Raw genomic sequence first — 21,026 nt, 5'->3', positions numbered from 1 at the left:
TGAATCTGATTTATAATGGAACAGCACATTCAACACACAAAGCCAAATGCTGAGTTTGGATTTAAAGGAAGCTTTATATTCCACGTCAACTGATTCAGAATGGGAAAATGAGATTCAACATAGTTAGGAGGAAAGAGAATGTGGCTCGCCAAGATTCAAACTCCCATTCAGCCATAAACTAGTTGTCAGGGAGAACTTATTGATTAACTGCCAATATCAGTCCCCATCTTTATACTGAGATTAATCATTATCTACTTTGCAGGGTTGCTGTGAAAAACACAGTTGTACAGATGACCAATAATAAAAGATCATTGCACGACAAGGTGCTCCCCTCCTTTCCCTGTATACTCATGAGCACCAAGGACTAGTTAAGACTTTAAGGCTGCAACCCTAACAGCACCTTTTTGGGAGTAAGCCTCATTGAACAAAAATAAGTCTCATTTCTGAGTAAAACTACTTAGAATTGCTCCCTTGATGTGGTAATTGTGCACACATTTTGTTTACGCAGGTGAACATGGAATTCAACTTAGCACCACCCAGACACTGCTAACCACACATGATTCCCAAGCCTGTTTTGGAATCGTAGATTGCATTTGTTTATGTGCAAATCAAACCCACGAATTGGCAGAGTGCCATATTATGGTGGTGGAAACTGCTGTCAAGTCTCAGTCAACCTATAGCAACACCATAGGCTTCCAAGGCAAGAGATGAACAAAGGTGGCTTGACATTGCCTGTCTCTGGGTAGGAACCCTGGACTTCTTTGGTGCTCTTCCATCTAAGTACTAACCAGGGCTGACCCAGCATAGCTTCCAGGATCAGGCTACCTTGGGCCACCCAGCAAGGGCCTGCATATTATATCTACCTGCATATATATATAGGTCCGATAAACTAGTTTTTAAATTATGAGAAGGCCTTAACAAACAGTCAGTGTACTGGTGGAACCTCAAACTAGGACTGTAAAGTGCTGGATTAAAATCCCCCCACAGCCATGAAGCTTACTGGGTGATTTTGAGCAAGACACTGTCTGTCTCTCAGTCAAACCTTCCTCACAGGATAAAACTGAGGAAGGAGAATCATGTAGATCACCCCTCAGCTTCCTTGGAGGAGGAAGGATAGGTTAAAATCACAGCAGAAACACAATTGACGGCCTGGATACAACCACATTCTGTCATCTCAAGGACATTCAGGTTTTCCTAAGAAAGGATGATGATAACCTACACTGCAGAACCCACTATGCAGATCATCAGGAACAACATTTCTTGAGGGAAGTGGTGAAATATCTTTGTGAGCTGCAGTAGACTAGGGCTCATTCCGCACATGCAAAATAATGCACTTTCAAACTGCTTTCAGTGCTCTTTGAGGCTGTGCGGAATAGCAAAATCCACTTGCAAACAGTTGTGAAAGTGGTTTGAAAACGCATTATTTTGTGTGTGCGGAAGGGACCTAGGAGAAACCAGCACACAAGTATATGTTCCCTTTGTAAGAAAGCTCATGTGCCCTTAAGTCTTCAGAATTCTGTGGCTGTATACAGGTCATTCATTTATTATGGTGGCATTAACTAGGGCAGAGGGGCTTTAGCCTAGCAGCATTGCAAAGCTCCTCTTACTGGCCACTTCTGATTATTGCAGGCATTTCTAACAAGAAACACAAGCACTCATTGATGGTCAAAGTTATTGGCCATGTCTGTCCGTGCTAAAGGATATGATAATTTATTAACTATTATGGTGAAACAACAAAATGTAATCAATACCTGTGTAATTAACATAATCATCAAACCTGTTTATGATTCAAGTATCTTGTTTATTCCTCTAATAATGCACCTTATCAGTCAATTAACTAAATCTACTTTACCTTGTTATATGCTCAGACTCTATGGCACTCATTCCAACATGTGAAGTCTTTGTTGAGTAGGGTTTTTCTGCTTATCACTCCTGCTGTAGCCTACTAAGTCCTGTAACCTACTGGGGCTGGAGGGAGGGGTGCCATCTAATCTCCAAAAGCAGCTTAGGGGACAAAGTGGGGGAGGTCAATGATGGGAGAAAAGAACTGGAAGAAGCCACCACCCTGTACATGCTGTTCCATCAGAGGATACATGCAATACAATTAAGTCCGGGAAAAAAAACGGCACAGAAGCAGTGATGCTGTCTGTGATAACTATCTAGCAAACACCTCCAAGATTTCTGCATATATTTTTCCTGAAATTTAACCTTGAGGTAGGATAGGATAAAACTCAGATAACTGCTGCTTAATTTTTTTTAAGGCAGGATGATAAAATCCCAGGAAAAACAATGTGTAAGTTTCACCTAGGCTACTTTAGGTAACATAACAATCACTATTAAACATAAACCAAGTAGTGCCTAGTCTATATATGCTTGCAGCAGAATGAAGTAGGAATGACAAGTAGAGTAAAGAAACACATTTTATAATGTACCCTTATGTAAAAATATTGTTTGTAAGTAGAAGTCTTGCTTTCTACTAGAAGGAAACAAGTGGCACCTTGCACCCTGAAACAATACAGTCCACTCTGTTATCACAGGAACTCCTATCTCACTGTGTTGTATGCACATTTTGATGCCTTCAATAGTGCAAGAGCCAAACTAGCATGAAAAGCACTTGGCATAGTTCTCCTGGGACCACGCCAACACAATGCAAAAATTATGGTGAAAGATGCAATCATTCTGGGCCTGCATCCTTCAGACTACAAAAAGGCACTATGCTTAAGAATTCTTTCCCACATCAATGGCTTGCTGCTTTTGCAAAGACAGTTCAAGAATGACAATGGCGCAGCCTAGTTAACACTCGGGACAGTTTAGTTTTTCAAGCATGGGAGTTGACTACTTGGGAGAGTGTTCAGAAACGTGACACCCACACCCCCCACCTCTTGAATTACACAGCCTCAGGAAGACCACACATTTTCTCAACATTTGAATATATATTAAGCGGGTAAACAGAACAACACATTCACATGAGCACCGAGGGCTTACAATCATTGCTGCAGCTTTAAGATTCACCCATTAAAAAACATTAGGTCATTTTTTTTAAAAAGCACTTCCCAATTAACTGGGAAGCAAATCGTGAAACAAATTGTTAACTGTTTTTAAATACACTTATAAAAAAGGATTGTTTTCTCCCCGAGTGATTGTTTTATTCATATGCATGCAAGAACAATCTGTTTTAAACCTATATGATCAATTGGTTAAGGCAGGTGTAGGCAATATGTTTTGGTTCAATGTGTCAAAAAAAACCTCTACATTTGGGGGTGAGGATGCTAGGCTTTCAGCAAACAGAGGGAAGGGAAAGATAGATATTTATTGTTACGGCCTTTTGGCCAGCCAAAGGGAAGGGAAAGAGGTGAGACAGACAGACTGTACTTGGCCAGACACACCAGGGGGTGGGGAGTGGAGCCAAGCTTATCACCTCAGCCTCAGACCCTCAGCAGGGATCCGGGTTTGCATGCCAAGCAAACGATATGGAATGCTTATATTCAACACCCATGTGTGGAAGCCATTTATCCCAGACTACGGCTTCTTTAAATGAACATCAGCCCTGCTGGTAGTTATTTAGGATACCCCATCTCTGCATTTCCCCTGTTCTGTCAGCCGCAAATCTTACCATTCTGCGTCAACTTTGTAGAGCAGATGAGAGTGGCAATCTGAAAGCTATCTTTTGTGCTGTCTTTGGTCAGAGTAAAGTTGGTTACATGAGGCTGATGCTTAACTGAAGGACCATCCCTGTCCTCTATTTCCATTTTGGTGCTAGGAAGTGTTAAGTAGTATTTAGCATCTTCCATTTTCTTGTTCTCCCCCTGCAGGTTAAAAAAGGAAAATAAACTTCAGACACTTTAAACCCAACAATCTTAGCTACAACCAATCCAGATTACGTTGGTTTTATCTAAGGGGTAATGGACGTTACAGCGACATAAAGAAATTCCATCATGAGAGTAATTGTGTCATCACTATTCTTCTCCCACAACCCCAGGGAGAAAAGGGTACCTTGTAGACTATTAAGTTATGTCTGCCGTCTTGTAGGGTAGTACCATCTGCATTCATCAGTTTCACAAAGGCCATTCCAAAAGCCTTCTCAGATTTATCTCGTGCTGCAGGAAAAGAAAAGAAAAAGATCTTTGCTGGCATAATCCAGAACCACACTGACACTTCTCTGTATGGAATAGATGTCATTTTGCCAGAATTCTGCAATGTAATGATGATGGCCTGCATAATGTAGTGGTTAAAGTTGTCAGACTAAGATCTGGGAAACCCAGGTTCGAATTCCCACTCTGCCAGGAAAACATGTTGGGTGACCTTGGGCCAGTAACGCACTCTCAGCTTCAGTCCCGGCAAATATTGGAATGAGAGACCTCCAAAGAATCCCAAGGGTGTGACATGGAGGCAGGCAATGGCAAACTACATCTGAACAACTCTTGCCTTAAAAAACCCTACAGGGGTGACTTGACAGCTGTGATTTGACAGCAAAAAATTGCAAGGATGCTGTTAACAATACCTGGAATATAATTGCTAATTAGATCTGTGACTTCCACAAGTACTTGACTGTGTCAAGCTTAAAAAGTGCCCAGTTTTCCTTGGTTTTAGTTTTGGAGTACCGTATATACTCGTGTATAAGTCGACCCGCATATAAGTCGAGGTACCTAATTTTACCACAAAAAGCTGGGAAAACTTATTGACTCGCGTATAAGTCGAGGGTGGGAAATGTAGCAGCTGCTGGTAAATTTCAAAAATAAAAATAGATACCAATAAAATTACATCAATTGAGGCATCAATAGGTTAAATGTTTTTGAATATTTATTTCAAAGAAAAACAGTAAACTGGCTCTGTAAGTGGAAAAGAGGGTCAACAAAAACAATATGGTAACAACAATAACAATATGGTATCAACAATAACTTTAAAAGTACAAAAACCTTAGCTCAATCAGCAACCAAGCTAAAACACAAGAGTTAAAATCCTTCAAAACTGGATTCTTCATCAACATCTGTATGTCCAAATGTAACTCAACTTAGATTTTAAGAGGGATATTATCAGAAATGGAAAATCTACTATTAGCTTCCATTGTAAACAATGGGGGATGGGGCACCCTTTTGGGGATCAATAACTTTGGATCCCGTGACCCAAACTTCACCAAACCTGGCTGGTATCATAAAGAGACTCTCCTGATGAGACCAGCCAGGTTTGGTGAAGTTTGGTTCAGAGGGTCCAAAGTTATGGACCCTCAAAAGAGTAGCCCCATCTACTAATAGCTCCCATTGAAAACAATGGAGAATGGGGGCACCTCCTTTGGGGGTCCATGACTTTGGACCCCCTGAACCAAACTTTACCAAACTTGGCTGGTATCATCAGGAGTGTCTTCTGAGGGTACCCTGACAATTTGGTGTCACTAGCATAAAAACTGCGCCCCCTGCTGGCCAGCAAAGTAAAAACACAAAAAAAATTTTAATGACCCGCGTATAAGTTGAGGGGAGCTTTTTCAGCATTAAAAATGTGCTGAAAAATTCGACTTATACATGAGTATATACGGTACTTACATTCCTGTGATGAGCGATGACGGAAGGTGAACCTCAAATGGCAACGGCTAACCTCTTCTATTGCAATGGATACCTGCATGTCATATGACAGTAAGAAATTGTATATGAATGACAACCACTGACAAAACATGTGTGATGGATTGGATTGTGACTGGATGTGAATATGGGTGGAGGCACACAATTGCTGGGATTGTGCCACCTGGAATGAGTGTGGCATTGTGGTTTTAATGGCTAGAATTTGGGAGTTCCAGTCTCAGACTACCACTCTGTCATGAAACTCACTGGGTACTCTAGGCCACTCACTCAGCCAACCTAACCTATCTTACAGGGCAGCTGACCTTTAAACAACCACATCAAAGAGAATGGCTAAATCCAGATCTCTGAGTTTCCACCAAGAAACATCTTTCATGCCTTTATTCTTTTTCCCTCTTTGTTTGGTAACAAATTGTTTTCACTGCATAACAGCAATGTCACTAGCCACCTTGACAACAGTAATAAAAAGGCAGGGTATAAATTGAGCCGCACCCTACGTGCAACAAAAGGTTTAAGAAGCCCGAGTCAACAGGCTGAAGATTTGCATTTCTGCCACCAGCAATTTGATTTGTGAACCTGCAAACCTGGCCATTATTCCAACACAACTTCAACTGCTTGATGAAATATATGCTAGAGTTGCTAGTGAACCATATATCAGAAATTAACAATTTATATTCATGTGAATCTCAGATGCATTTCCTGTTTTTAAGTAAAGCATAATAATAAGATATCCATTGGCTTGTCCGAAGCCATCACATTAATCACAGACTATAATACTCAGAATCTAGGACAAGCTTAATTTTTCCATTGCAAAGCAGCTGAATATAAATGGAAAGAGAGACCTGATGAGAATTGAGTTTCTATGATAGTCAAGCAGGGAAGATGTCTGACTCAGGGGTGTACTGTCCAGGGGGGAATATGGGGTCAAATATCCTTGGGCAGCAGCCATTTAGTCATGTGGGGGGCGGAAAATCGCCCCCAAACCCCTCCTCCTTCCCTCCAGGTCCATACACTGACTTCAAGACCTGGTGGAAAAAAAGTTTGTTTGGTCATGGTGGGGGAGAGCGGCTGCCCAAACCCCCCGGGGGGGGGGGGGGGGGGAACAGAAAATGCAGATTTTGCACCAGGCTACATTTTCCCTAGATATGGCTCTGATTGGACTGGTTTAATCTGCAACGCATACATTATATCTGCACTGTGTAAAGTATATGGGCATGGTTAACAACAAGGATATGATTCCTTATTTGTCTAACAGTAGAACCTGTATTCAGTTTTGGGCCCAGAATCTGTCTACTGAATACCATTAATTTATTCACTTCATTTAATTTTGATCAAGTTCCAATATCTCACTGAAGGATTTCCACTGCAGCAATTTCAATTTGCACGTAACAAGCACTGGTACATGTCCCTAGATACCATTCTGAAATATTAAATCCCATTCTGAAATATTAAACCCCATTCTGAAATATAATCAAACATGGCATTGCAAGATTCGTCTCACAACTGTGATTTCCTGAACAATGAACATGCCAATATCGGATTCATAGCACAGGGGAAATACATCACAATTCTGGCACCAGTAGAACTCAATGACCCTCAATACACAATCTCACCTTTACAGTTTCATACCAGCATGGCTGCTTGACTTGATAGTAGACAACTGACTTGTATTCAGAGATACCTTCATAACCAGCCCCTGGATGGATAGCTTTCTTTGGATGATGCAAGAAAGAAACAAAAAGAAAAGTAAAGAACCATTTTTTTAAAAAAAAAGAACCAGACATCACAGATGTTGACAATCAATTCATGCTGGGAGGGGGAAAATGCTGCAGCCAAGATTTTGACTGGATAGGATCACAGGGACGATCCAATCTGTTTCTGGTGAATTCAAAGGCAGGGGTTGACGGTTAAAGCTCTATACTGTTTTGGACCAACATACTTTAAGGACCACTTACTTCCATACAAGCCTACCCAATCACTATTATCATCTTCTGAGGCTCTGCTTTTGAAGGCTAGACAGGTGGCAAGCCAAGAGAAGGGCTTCTCAGTCATGGTGTCAACATTATATTTGTTTGAGATATTTGTCTATCTTTCTCTGTCACTGTCGTCTGCTACTGAGTAAAGACTTTTTCATGTTATCTCAATGATCCTTCCTCCATTAATGTTTTACTTTGCTTTATGTATATTCTTAGCCTTGATTTTTAGTAGGTTTTATGATGGATTTGTATTGAGCTTGCTTTAATTGTTAGCCACCTGCATTGCCCCTAATGAGGGAGAGATGGGATGTAAATGTCATAAATAAATAAATAGAAACAAACAAATGGCCATCTTTGATACATCACAGCAATATTTCGTTATCATGAGTCATGGGCTGAAATGCTTTAAGATTTATTGAGTGTCCAAAGCACACAATGCAGAGATGCAGATTCTACACGATCCACTTGCAGAGACTAACACACTGACTACTATTTTAGTCATCAAGAATGTGACCTTGAAACCCATCACTGCGACTGGTGCTGATTCAGCTGATGGAAATCTTTCAAGGATACAAAGCCAACTGCCTGGATGCGCTATTGATCCTCCCTCAGCCTTAAGAGGGAGAGTCTGGGTATAAGATTGGCCCACATCAGAAGTGGAGGTTTTGCTGGCTTCCTGACCATCATGAGAATTCATGATAACTCCAGTTCAAAATGACATAATGGAAACTTTGGACTTGTGATATCCCCCCTCACCCCATTCTCAGTTGCAGAACATTATTTATATTCATCATTGCACTTTTACACAGGAAAAAAATAAAGAGGTGGGTAACATATACTTGAGCATGAGAATCCTTCCCTGCTGGATGAGTCTGAAAAGCCATTCAGGTCAACATTCAGTTCTGCAGCTCTCATCCAGGTTCCTCCTCCACAAAGCTTATAAACAGGATATAAAGGAAACAGGCCTATGCCTTGTCTGCACCTAGAAACTCATTGTCAGGGTCGTGACTTATGTGCTTTTGATATACGTAACCATTGCTCTTTAAATTGTATTCCTTGCATTCTATCTTGACCTAAATTTATGGCTTCTGTACTGCTTTTAGACAACTAGGCCTCCCCTGACATGTTGGCCCCATGGGAAAGAATAATTGTTGTTATCTTGTCTCCGAGCTTGCAGCCAGGTGGCTCCACCTTGTTATCTGCAACTGACCTTGGTGCCGGGTACAACTGAAAGTAACAGCTCCCAGATGCTCTGCTTTGAGAAAATGGGAGGGGGATTTGGTGGGGATAAATGTGTGTCAAGAAGCCATGTTCTTTGGAACTGACTTTGAAGCTGGTCTGTGTATCCATAATATAGGCTATTGATCAATACACCAGTCTAATTATTGGAACAAGATCTGGGGATCTAACACTCATGCTCAGAGGTTCACTGCCTCTGGACTCTGAGTCCTTCATGAGTCTGTTTTAGGGTTTTTTAAAAAAAATCAGCTAAACTATTGGCTATCTTCCCAACTTGTATAGGAAACACTGTTAGCCATCATTGGGTGTAGAATAACCTTTTTTTTTTACTAAGCCATCTGCTCACTGGCAAAAGTATCAACAGTTGTCAGTACTGGATGACTTCATTTTGCCCTGACATGGATGGCCCAGCGAAGCAGGATCAGTCCTGGTTAGTACTTGAATGGGAGGCCACAAAGGAATACCAGGATCGCTAAGCAGAGGAAGGCAATGGCAAATCACCTCTGTTATTAGCTTGGCTTGAAAACCATACAGGTGAATCAGTTGCAACTTGACGTCACTTTACACACACACACGCATGCATGCACACACGCATGCATGCAAAACTTCATTCTAGCTGTTAGGAAGGCCCTTCACATCCATGTTTCAACATTTCTATCACCCAATTATCCCCAAACCCCTTCCCTACCTCTGCAAGGTTGCCATCTTCATCATGGACAGACATGGTGACCTCTACATTCTTGGGAGTCTTCTTCTTCCCTTTGTCAAACTCCCCATGAACCAGGGTGACATAGATGTCATTTCGAACATCACCTGAAACAATGCAGGTGATGATACTTTTTCCAGGTGGGCCAGTTGGAAAGCAGCACAAATGCAACACTATTCAGTACTAGTTCCCAGTCAGCTTCACTACAGATATAGTTTGCCATATGCAAGACCCTGGCACAACATTCCTCATGTATCATTAGAATATGTAACAAAGGCATGGAAATGGCTGAATGTAGGCCAATAAACTGAAGCTCAAACCAGATGAGGGTTTTTAAGTATGGTAGAGCTGATACTGATCATGGAACTGAATGGCCTACTCTGAGTAGGGTTCTATTCCCCCTGGAGGAGCAAACTTGCCTTTTGAGAATGCTGCTTGATTGTGATGTATTGGTGGATGTGATCCTTTCTCAAGAAGCAAAGATCTGGCCGCAGCATTATGTTCTAAGCTGTTCAAAGCTTCAGACTTGATTACTATAGCATTCTCTACATGAGGCTGCCCCCAAAGACAGTTCTGAAGCTTCAAATTAGTCTAGAATGCAGCAGGAGGTTTTTAAGCAAAGGTGAAGTACAGGCAGCGCAACACTCCAGTGTTGAAGGATCTTCACTATCTGTCTGGTATCTGGTCCCAATTCAAGGTGCTGATTTTAACCTATAAAATCTTCATGGTCTTGGATATTTAAAAGACCACCTGCCCCTACACCACACTCTCCGAAACAGGAATTTTTTTACCTCAGGTTTTCCTTCATGTTCCCCTGTCTTCTGCAGGCAGATGAGTGGCCACGAGCGATATAGCCCTCTTCAGTGGCTGCCCTCCCCCTCCATCAAACACTTTTGCTATGCATTTTGGGCACCAAACCAAAACACTTCCCATTTTGTCCTTTTTTAAAAAAATCTATAGCCTTTTAATGGAGTCCTGTGTGGTTTTTGGTACACTTCTCCCTGGTTTTTTTTGTTTGCACTTTAACTGGCTGCTATCCATTGATGAATTATTGCCACTGTATCATAGGTTATTTTAAGATCTGACTTAACATTTTTTGAAATCAACTGTGATAATATTACACAGTATATCCAATTTATTTTGTTGCAAAGGGATGTGAACTACCTGCACTGATAGATGGCATACATAAATATTTGAAGGTGACCTTGTATGTACATCCACAAAAACTGAAGGGAGGACTGCTGGGTTGCCACCTTTGGCTGTCACCCACTTTACTTCTAAAGGTGGTGGCACAATGAGAGGACCTTGTTTGCAGTAACTGCAGGGATATCTTGCAGATGGGGACTTGGGAGAGGCAACATGAAATGCTACGCATCCTTCTTGCCAAAGGGATCAGGTGCTTGGCCCTGCAACTTGGCTGATGAATTTGTGGGTGCCCATCCATGGTGCATTACAGCAGTGATCTTCAAATGGTGGATCAGGACAATCAGATGAGTCATACTGTGGCATTTGGAGGGCCATGAGCCCCTGCAAGGTGGCATTCGTCCACTGCCTTTTGGCAAGACCTGCTATTAGCACATTTATACAAACAGCAAGGGTGTAATGCTTCCTGTCTCTCTGTACACATATTCAATGGAGCAGTTACTCCATGGTAGAAAGGATGCCTCCATTGCTCTTACCCCTTCCTCATGTTTTAGTACCCTTGGTTCTCCTGGTCTGCTACCAGTGTCATAACTCCATCCTGTTCTGAAACATTGATGTCATGTAACTTCCTATCATATGCTTGCAGCTCAGGTGGTAAGGTCTGGAAATGATTGCTTTAAACTATTCCTTGTACTGTGAAAATGTATTCCTTCCACTGCCCAGTCATCGATCCATACGGAGCTCTCAGTAATCTTAAACCAGGAAGGCCTGGGTTCAAATTCTCAGACACAAAGGTTGCTGACTGATTAATAGCCCCTTTCTTCTAGGGTAGCTGTCAGGATAAATCAGAGACAAAAACTGTATACTGTTCTAAGCTTCATGGAGGAAGGGAAGAATAAAATAACATGGCAACAGAAACCAGACAAACATTAGTTGGTCCTGTTTATAATAAAGTACACACCAGGAAGAATAATCTCGGGGAATCCCATTTTGCGGGCCACTGCTGTTGATCTGTCAATAAGATGAGAAAAGTCCTTCTGAACCTGAGCCAAATCACCAGGAAGCAGCTTTAGTGAAACCCAGAGACCTGAAGGGGGGGGGGGGGGGAAGGGAAAAATGCATTGTGACATTAACACTATTGGAAAAGATGGTAACTATACAAAACTTCCCCCTCCCCTGGAATCCCCCCTCCCATAGTAGTTGCAATGCTGGTTTCATTTGTTTGATAATTTGAAATTGATATACTTCATGTAAAAGAGCTGGAACTCGATTTGAACCCACATGCTTTCCAGGAACTGACCCTGCTTTAAGGACTGGAATCACCTGGCCTGACCTTGACCCTCCATGTAGTAAGAAGGGCCCGTGTTGCCCTGATATGGCACATACTCTGAATGTCAAAGACTCTAGTACCAATCCCTTGCCAGGAAATCAGATGCTGGGAAAGACCCTTCTCTGCCATGACTGTATGATACACACAGGGTTTACAGTTCAATCTCTGCTATCTCCAGTTCAAGGATATCCAGTTGTAGGGAAACACCCTTCTCTGCTTCATACTTTGAGTATCCAACACTGAGTTAGATGGACTAACAGCTAGAATTTTCTAAAGCAGCTGCAAATGTCCAGAATAGATACTATCCTGCTGAACCCCCATCTCCCTGCAAAAGTCACACTCACACCTGACTTTGTTCTGCATCTCTCAAATCAGCCAACTAACTCAGCCAGCAGTTGTAGTGGGAACTTGAAGAAGGTGCCAGTTACAGACGAGGAACTATGTTTCAGGATCAACTTCACATATGTGCTCCCAAAAGTACTTTTTTTCTTAAGTGGGATTAAACAATTGACAAAATGAGTCCAACTAAAAGCAAGCCCAAGAAGTCTGGACATATTTCCAGAAGCATCCGAAAGATCTTGGAAAGTTACACTCAATTTGGCATCATGTGAGACTTACTTTTGGAGTTTTTCTTGGTGGCTCTCATATCATGATTAGGCTTCTTGGTTTGATGAGGTGGGACTCACTTGATCCTATCCCATCTTTAAAAAGTGCTTCACAACTCTTGTTTAGAGGGGAAAACCCACTGCTACTTTCATCCTTTAGAAGAAGAAGAAGAAGGGTTTGGATTGATACCCCACCTTTCTCTCCTGTAAGGAGACTCAAGGTGGCTTACAAATTTCTTTCCCTCCCTCTCCCCACAACAGACTCCTTGGCCCAAGGTCACCCAGCAGGAATGTGGGAGTGGGAAAGCAAATCTGGTTCACCAGTAAGAGTCTGCTGCTTATGTGGAATCAAACCCAGTTCTCCAGATCAGAGTCCATCTGCTCTTAACCACTTCGGTTATGGCTTCCTTTTCAAAATTGCCAAACATTTTCTTGGCATATGTACCTGTGAATGTATGATACAGTCATTGGTGCTTCTGACTCAGTAATGTGTACCCTGACTGGCAGTGGCTGTCCAGGCAAAGAAGGGTTGTTTCACCTGTGATCTGAGATCCTTTTATAGGAGATGCCAGGAGGCAAATCTGGGACTTTCTGCAGGCCACACAGGTGCTCTGCTACTGAGAGTCACACCCCACCCCATTTATTAGATACACAGCCTATCCAACAAATGCCAACAGACACAGGAGGGAATTGTCTGCCCTTGTTAACATTAGTAGTAAGTTGAGTCAAGTCAACATGTTGGTCTTCATCCAGTCATGAAATTTTCTGAAATAATCCAAATCCAATGATTTGGATCACTGAACCACCCTACACAATTCATTTGTTTGCTAATAGGTGGACTCCCTCACCCCTTCCCATAAGTCTGCTGCTTATGTGGAATCAAACCCAGTTCTCCAGATCAGAGCCCATCTGCTCTTAACCACTTCGGTTATGGCTTCCTTTTCAAAATTGCCAAACATTTTCTTGGCATATGTACCTGTGAATGTATGATACAGTCATTGGTGCTTCTGACTCAGTAATGTGTACCCTGACTGGCAGTGGCTGTCCAGGCAAAGAAGGGTTGTTTCACCTGTGATCTGAGATCCTTTTATAGGAGATGCCAGGAGGCAAATCTGGGACTTTCTGCAGGCCACACAGGTGCTCTGCTACTGAGAGTCACACCCCACCCCATTTATTAGATACACAGCCTATCCAACAAATGCCAACAGACACAGGAGGGAATTGTCTGCCCTTGTTAACATTAGTAGTAAGTTGAGTCAAGTCAACATGTTGGTCTTCATCCAGTCATGAAATTTTCTGAAATAATCCAAATCCAATGATTTGGATCACTGAACCACCCTACACAATTCATTTGTTTGCTAATAGGTGGACTCCCTCACCCCTTCCCATTGTCACTGTTCCCACACCCACACACTTTTGGAAGATTTTAACAGTCTTCTCCTCTGATGTGTGTACCTTGCCCTTTGTGATTCACTTCTTTTGCAGCGATGACTTTGTTGAAAACTGAGGTCAGGGGCTCATTCTCTCCAATCACATGAGATGTTATTAAGGGAGCCATTAACTGCCTTTGTCTGATGTATGTTTCCATGGCAATCCTGCCAAGCAGAGAAACAGAAGTGAACTTCCAATCAGTCAGAATCTTCAATCTCAGATGTAAACACAAGACCTGGTCTACCTGTTCTCACCTAAAGCTTAATGGTTTAAAGAGAAGGCTGGGAGGCACCTGCCTGAGTCTGAATTATGGTAGTAAGTGAGATTGCCTAGGCTTTCTCTGCCTTTGTGATGACTAAGAGCATAATTTGAAAAACAATCTCTTAAGAGCCAAGAGCAGAACATGTAGAGACTAGAATATGTAAAGATATAAAGATCCAGAAAAAATGGTGCAGATAGAATATATCTCTGAATGCCATTGTGGGGAAAGCCATTTGCCCTGCTTCAGGATTTCCCGGAAACATAGGGGTAGTCACTATGGGAAACACTGACCTGTATTCAGTCACATTTCAAATACTTAAGGGCACTTAAATTCTCTTAAGAGATGGTAACCATTTCCCTGATCCTAACCCTGATTGCTGTTCCTGAGCATCTGCTGACCCCCAGGAACAACATTTTCCAAATGTCAGATTGAACACAGGCCAGAATGCTGGTGGACCTCAAGCACTATTGCGTGGCTACCAGTTCAGAACATCCTCTAGACAGGATTGGATTATGGACCAACTATAGAAATGTTGATAACTGTAAAGGGATGGTATTATTTTAGTGACATGTTAATGACATTTATTATTTTAAATTAATTTTATATGCATTGTATATTGTTGGATTGCATTTTGATGTAAGCCAACCTGGGTCTGGTGTGCAAATGTGGCAGGGTATAAATAAATGCTTTATTCATTCATTCAATTTGATCCAGAAGGATTTTCCTTGGACAGATCTGCTTATTTTGCATTGCATATTTGGCTTCTATTTGTTCTACGGGCAAGGCTACACACTCACATTCCTTTCTACCTCTGGAAACGATGCCAGTGTCCACACATTGAAGTCTTCCTTTGCAGTTACAAACCTGCTTTTCCTTTTTCCAGAAAAAGTGACACAGACCTAGCCAAGACTCCATATCCAACTGCAGTGCCAAAGTTGCTAGAATGCAAAATGCTTACTGTTGAAAGGGAATGAAGTGTTGTTTTTCCTCATCGTCCAACTTCCCGTGGATGATGTCTGTTATGTCCATCACTAGGTAGTAGACAGGTTTCAGTCAATCATACAGATAGGGACCAACAAAAAAGTTAACCTACTGAAGCCAAGACTGGATAAGAACCCAAGCAACCTGAATGATGAAGGTTAACCATACGGATAGTCCAAAAAGTTTGTGATCTGCACAGCCAAGCAAAGCCCACTAGCCATGAACCAGGAACTTTTATCAGTGCTGTGTGATTTTAATAAATACAATGTGCAAATCAACTACACTTGATTTGCAGGCAATAAAAGTGAAGACCTTTTGTACATCCCCTCAGTACAGTTTCCTCACCCCCACCCTCATGACTATTTCTCTACACAAGCACAGGGCCTTGGGAATTGATTTGCACATTGTATTTATTGAAGTCATGCTGCACTGTCAGAAATTGCATTGTTTTGCCTGTGGCTGCAGTGCCAGTGTTGATTTTTCTTATTGCTTTAGTTCTACCACACTACTGGTTTGGGGCTCTAGTCCACAAAAGCTTATGCTTGGTAGTCTGTAAGTTGTCACTGGACACCTATTTTTATCATTCACTGTCCTGTTTTTATTATATATTTGACAGCTTTCATATTCTAGCTGGTAAAAGATTCTCCTGAAAGGGATGTGAAAGTCTGCTGTGACACAACAGGACAACCATAGCACCTTGCAAGCCCTACGGGTCTTGTTGCTGCAGGTTTCAGTTCAAAGCTCAAACAGTGAGGAGCAGGAAAAATTATTGCCAGCTCCTTCTCTCAAGGCACTCTGTCTTGGTAGCTTTCACCCTCCTTCCATAGATATGTAGCTAGCACAGCTGAGATCACACATACAGAAAAAGTGCAGCAATCAACCTGATATTGGACCAGCTAACAGACAGATCAACAGAGGCCAGGTTTCAGGTCACCCAGAATTTGTCTTTGAGAAGAGGCATTCAAAGCTAACCACCATAATGTTCTATCTCTGATCTGCTATTGATCACATGGAGTGAAAGGGAAGGGGCTGATTGAGATTTATAAAATTATGAGCAATGCATTTTCAGTGAACCGAGAAGCATTATGCTGTGACATTCACACTGTAAGGGACTACTTTATTTGGAGCAAATGTGTTGTAATGGAAAACTGGACTGGGGAAATCTCAAAAGGACTGGAAACCTTAAAAGGGCAGCCCTAAGGATGCCAAATATAATTGCTGAGATCAGATTCCGCCCTAGTGCAGCAATTCTACAAATGCCGCAAATTCAGACAACTCTGGTTATCTCCTCCAAAAAAGACTGGGAGTCTTACTAGGTTAGCAGTCTCTAATATAAACTGGTAGAGCTGTGATTTTTATCCAGCCCTTTAACTGCTGCCCATGGAGTCTATCAACTTTTTAGGACTCTCTAGTGAAAACAGCTTTCTAAATCACCATAGGTCTTCTTACCTGCCACTCCAAAGGGTCTCCGCAGGCCACAGGTATGCTTCTTGCCTTCTTTAAGCTCCATGTGGCCCACTCTCACAATCTGACACACCAGGCTGATTCTAAGACGAATCAAATCAGAACTGCTGAGGTCCTGGAAGAACAATAATTCCAAAAGTAAGCAAGAGTTGAATTACATCATCATAATTTATGGAAGAAGACTTTGAACTGAAAGGAGTCTCAAAGCAGCCTACAATCATCTTCCCTTCCTCTCCCCACAACAGGAACCTTGTGAGGTAGGTGAGGTCTGAGACAACTGTGACTAGCCCAAGATCACCAAGCAGCATGTGCAGGAGTGGGGAATAAACCCGGCATGCCAGATTAGAGTCAGTCCACATGCTCTTAACCACTACACCATGCTGGAACAGAACTTGGCCCACCAGTGTCTATGCTCTGAAAATTTCTAAATATTCAGATATTTCAGGTGGGATTCTGGCCTAGTATTGACCAAGGTCTACTCTGAATTGCAGCACCTCTCTTATGTGTTAAATAGAAGTTTTTCTCCATCTAGTTATCCAATGTCTTTTTTAAGCTTCAGAGCCTGGGACTGAGGCTGGGTGGGATTCATTGCATGTAAAGCAGAGGGTGTGAACATCTTTCCAGAGCTATCGTAACTTTATGAAGTTGTTCTGTGATCAAGATTTTTTAAAAGTAACATTGTGTGACATGATTTTGTGCATGAATTCTGTCCTGGTCTATTCAGAGCTCTGCAAAAACTACATAGTAGGGACCAACCCCAAGCAGAAGACCAGACCAAGGTGGTTGGACATACCACACTACAACCTTTTATCATCTCTTCCTGCTGCAAAACTTTCCAGCAACGAGCCAGGAAATGAGTGTGAATAATTAACCACCCACTACTAAATACTGTTTAATGACTGTATCATCTGCATCCAGCACAAACATACCACACAGGGAAGCTGAGCAGAGTTATTTTCAGTTTCAGCCTTCAGGGTACAAGGAAGTTAACAATATGTTGCTTTTAAAGCAGCATGCACAAAATCTCATGTGCATTTAGCATGCCAGAGATCCATAGACCAGGCAGGCTTAGCAGTGCTGTTCTAATGATGCAAGTATAGCAGCACTATATACATGGCAGCACAGTTTAAGTCAGACTCTGAGGGTATTCATATTTCCATGAGGAAGTTCTTTTTGCCCACCAAGGTTATCTTTAAAACATGCCTAAGAATGTTCCTCCCATGCACAGCAGATGAAATTGACAAAAGGTTTCAATGGTGAGGTAAGCCATGGTCAATTTCATTCGCAATGCCCTTGCAGAAAACTCTTACAGTGCAATCCTTAACAGATTTAGATTTTTCTAATTCCATTGACTTCAGTTGACATTGATGACATTGTACAATTAGTGTGCTGGAGGAGTCCAGCCCCTAGACATGGAGCTCAGGAACCTGAAATGAAACTGGCAGATGTGTTTTTAGCCAGAAGATTCAGGCCCCTTTGCGATTTAAAGAATAACAAATTAGGAAGTACTTTCCTTAGCAGCCACTATTTTTTAAGGGCTCCAGGTTAGGTCATTCTTAAAATCTCCTTTTTGTTCTTAAAATGACTACAGACCAAACTACCTGAACATCTTGGTTAGCGGGCCACAATTAAGTAAGTGACCACATGTCAAAGTGACCTTTTTACTACCAAGTGACATGTCCAAAACATCTTGCCAGGGCATTGTATTGGCTAAGTGGCGTGACAACCAGTTGACTATACATTTGGGTCACTGCAGGAAGTTCATGGCTGCTATTCACGGCAGAAGTAATAAAACAATCATTAAGAACAATTAGAACACCAGCTGGTCAGAGTTGGGATGGAATTTCAGAAAAGGACTTACTGTAAAGACAGCTTGAAGATTGTTCAGCTTCTCAATTTCTTTTGGCATTCCGGTGCTTCCCCAACGAACCAGATAGCTTTCACTACAAGAAACAAACACCAGCCCAGTTTTGCTTTTTATGTCATTTGTTATTGCACACGCTGCCCAATCCTACACATGGTTTATTCAGAAATCTCACGGACTTCAATATACATACGCTAAAGTTTAAATATGTGGAAAACAAAAAGTCTTGGGCAGCTAATGAGTTATTTTGTCCAGTGGAACAATGCACTGAGGCACAGACTGTGAAAGAAAACTTCAGGTGCTTTTGAAGAAAACCAGGAAGCAATGCAATTCACAGGTTTCAAGAACCACCTGTTCAAAGCAGGCATCCTGGGAATCAAGGAAAGGCACCCACCTCAGGTGAAAGATTTGCCTCAGCATCAAAGGCAGAAAAACCTAGACTCATGGAGGCACAATTCATTGGGAAGTTCCAAAATACAATTCTCTGGCACAAAGGAGAGTTGCACATCATTGAAGGGGAGTGGCCATTTGGGTTCAGATTGTTGGTTTTGACCTTTAAAGCTCCTCATAGTTTGGCTGGAATACTTAAAAAACCATTTTCTGCAATATGAACCTACCTAGACACTAAGATAATTTGGAGAGGGCTTGCTTTGTGTATTGCCACCACCACAGGTTCAATAGGTAGTAACATAGAACTTGGATCTTTTTGGTGAAAGCACCAAGGTTATGTAACATCCTCCCTCAAGAAGCATATTTGGTTTCTTCAAAAAAGTTGCTAAAATGGCTGTTGTGGGTTTTCCAGGCTGCATGGTCTGGTCATTTTTGCTCCTAACGTTTCTGCCCGTTTCCACTGGGAGCAAAAACAACTAGATCATAGCCACACAGCCCAGAAAATCCACTACAGCCGCTTGATTTCAGCTATGAAAGCCTTTGACAATACATTGCTAAAATGAATTTGTTTGATCAAGCTTTTGGCCTACCTTAAGATTCACACTGTGCTTTTTTTAAAGCATTACCATCTACTCCAACTGTTAAACAACCATTAGTATCGTTATTCTTCATCCACTATTATCCAGCAAATATCCTTTATTTATGGTTTTTAGATTATTGGGAGCTGCCTGGGAGACACGGTCTGTCCAAAGAACAAAATCTGAGTCCAAAAAGACTTTGAAGAGCAACAAAAGTTTCCAGGTTATAAACTTTTGTGAGCCTAAGCTAACTTTTTCACAACATGAACTTTAGCTCTTGAAAGCTGATAACCCTGAAAAATGTTGTTGGTCTTTGAGCTGCTAGTGGACTCAAATTGTGACCTGTTATTACAGACTAACAAGGGTGCCCATTTGAAACTGTGTGCAGATGATATTGAAACAGTGGCATTAAATAAGGTGTTGTAGCTTGAAAGGGGTCTTTTTCATCCTTCAGACACTTTCAACATTTACACACCTGATGAATAAGGACTGGTCAGGATCATAAAGGCTCATGAGTAGTTCCGCATCCTCGCCAATGTTGCAGACAAAATTCTTGACGTTGACATACAGGCTGTAGGTGTGGGTGCTGCTGAAAATGGCCTGTCCCCGCAGGCCTAAATCTTGCTGGAGGGTCTGTTGAAAAGGCAATAACAAAGAAGAAGAAAAAGACAAGCAAACTTTGAGAAACATTGGGAAGACATAACAGAGAAGGGGGGGAAAAGACAAGCTAACAGACCTCAAGAAGACAACCTGTTCGAAAAACCCACTCATTTAGTTCAGAATTTTTCAGCATACATAATTGCCAGGCAAAAGTCAGGAGCCAGATGGATACCAAGGGAATTCTTCCCAATGAAGTAGTCACAGTCATGGCCATGACCCTCCCTTTCCCCCACACTTTCAGACAGAACCAGTGCAGTCTCTAAGCTTGCAACCTGCTTCACTAGATGTTAGACAATGTAGTGAGGTGGAGGGTCAGACTAGGACTGGGAATATCTGGGTTTGATCCACATTCATCCATGATGGCCGCTGGGTGGCTTCAGCACAGTTGTGCTCTCTCAGATTAACCTACCTCATTGGAGTGTTGTTGGGGTAAAATGAACACCAGTGGAAAAACCTTTCCTCAAAAGGTAGTTGGAAGGTCTATGTATGCCCTCCCACTTCCCCTATTCTAGTTAACCAGGTTTTGTATGAATAGATCCCTTTGAGACCTTTCCACTCAGGGCCAAACTTGACATGGCGTCAGGAGATCTGTGAACTGATCTCCTGCAAAAATTTTCACTGCAAAGAATAACTGTAGGTGATTGTGGGAAGAGAGTCGAACTAGGACTATAGCATTGGGGGATTGCCCCCTTCATTCATGTGCCATTTCCCCATCCCCAAATAGACTACCTCACTGCCAGATCTCTCATTTGCTTGTTCAGGACACATATCTTATGAGTTCTTGATACTTCCCCCATTTCACCATCCGCTATCCCCCAAAATGGCAG

General features: G+C 42.0%; 1 protein-coding gene across 2 annotated transcripts in view; it reads right to left on the bottom strand.

Moving 5' to 3' along the window:
* The window catches only part of DOCK5 (dedicator of cytokinesis 5), a 133,156-nt gene that overhangs the window by 53,093 nt on the left and 59,037 nt on the right, over positions 1–21,026 (bottom strand). For both annotated transcript variants that reach the window (XM_048513582.1, XM_048513580.1), the window contains 11 exons: positions 20,015–20,172; positions 18,569–18,650; positions 16,693–16,822; positions 15,221–15,293; positions 14,025–14,164; positions 11,596–11,721; positions 9,474–9,598; positions 7,184–7,282; positions 5,538–5,610; positions 3,994–4,097; positions 3,614–3,806 (listed from right to left, as the gene is read on the bottom strand). In XM_048513582.1, the coding sequence (XP_048369539.1) occupies positions 3,614–3,806; positions 3,994–4,097; positions 5,538–5,610; positions 7,184–7,282; positions 9,474–9,598; positions 11,596–11,721; positions 14,025–14,164; positions 15,221–15,293; positions 16,693–16,822; positions 18,569–18,650; positions 20,015–20,172 (1,303 nt within the window). The remainder of the gene's footprint in view (positions 1–3,613; positions 3,807–3,993; positions 4,098–5,537; positions 5,611–7,183; positions 7,283–9,473; positions 9,599–11,595; positions 11,722–14,024; positions 14,165–15,220; positions 15,294–16,692; positions 16,823–18,568; positions 18,651–20,014; positions 20,173–21,026) is intronic.

Source organism: Sphaerodactylus townsendi, linkage group LG12 (assembly GCF_021028975.2).
Source record: "Sphaerodactylus townsendi isolate TG3544 linkage group LG12, MPM_Stown_v2.3, whole genome shotgun sequence".
Taxonomy (NCBI): domain Eukaryota; kingdom Metazoa; phylum Chordata; class Lepidosauria; order Squamata; family Sphaerodactylidae; genus Sphaerodactylus; species Sphaerodactylus townsendi.
Note: the sequence above shows the minus strand (reverse complement) of the source record. Positions and strands in the feature narration are given on the sequence as shown.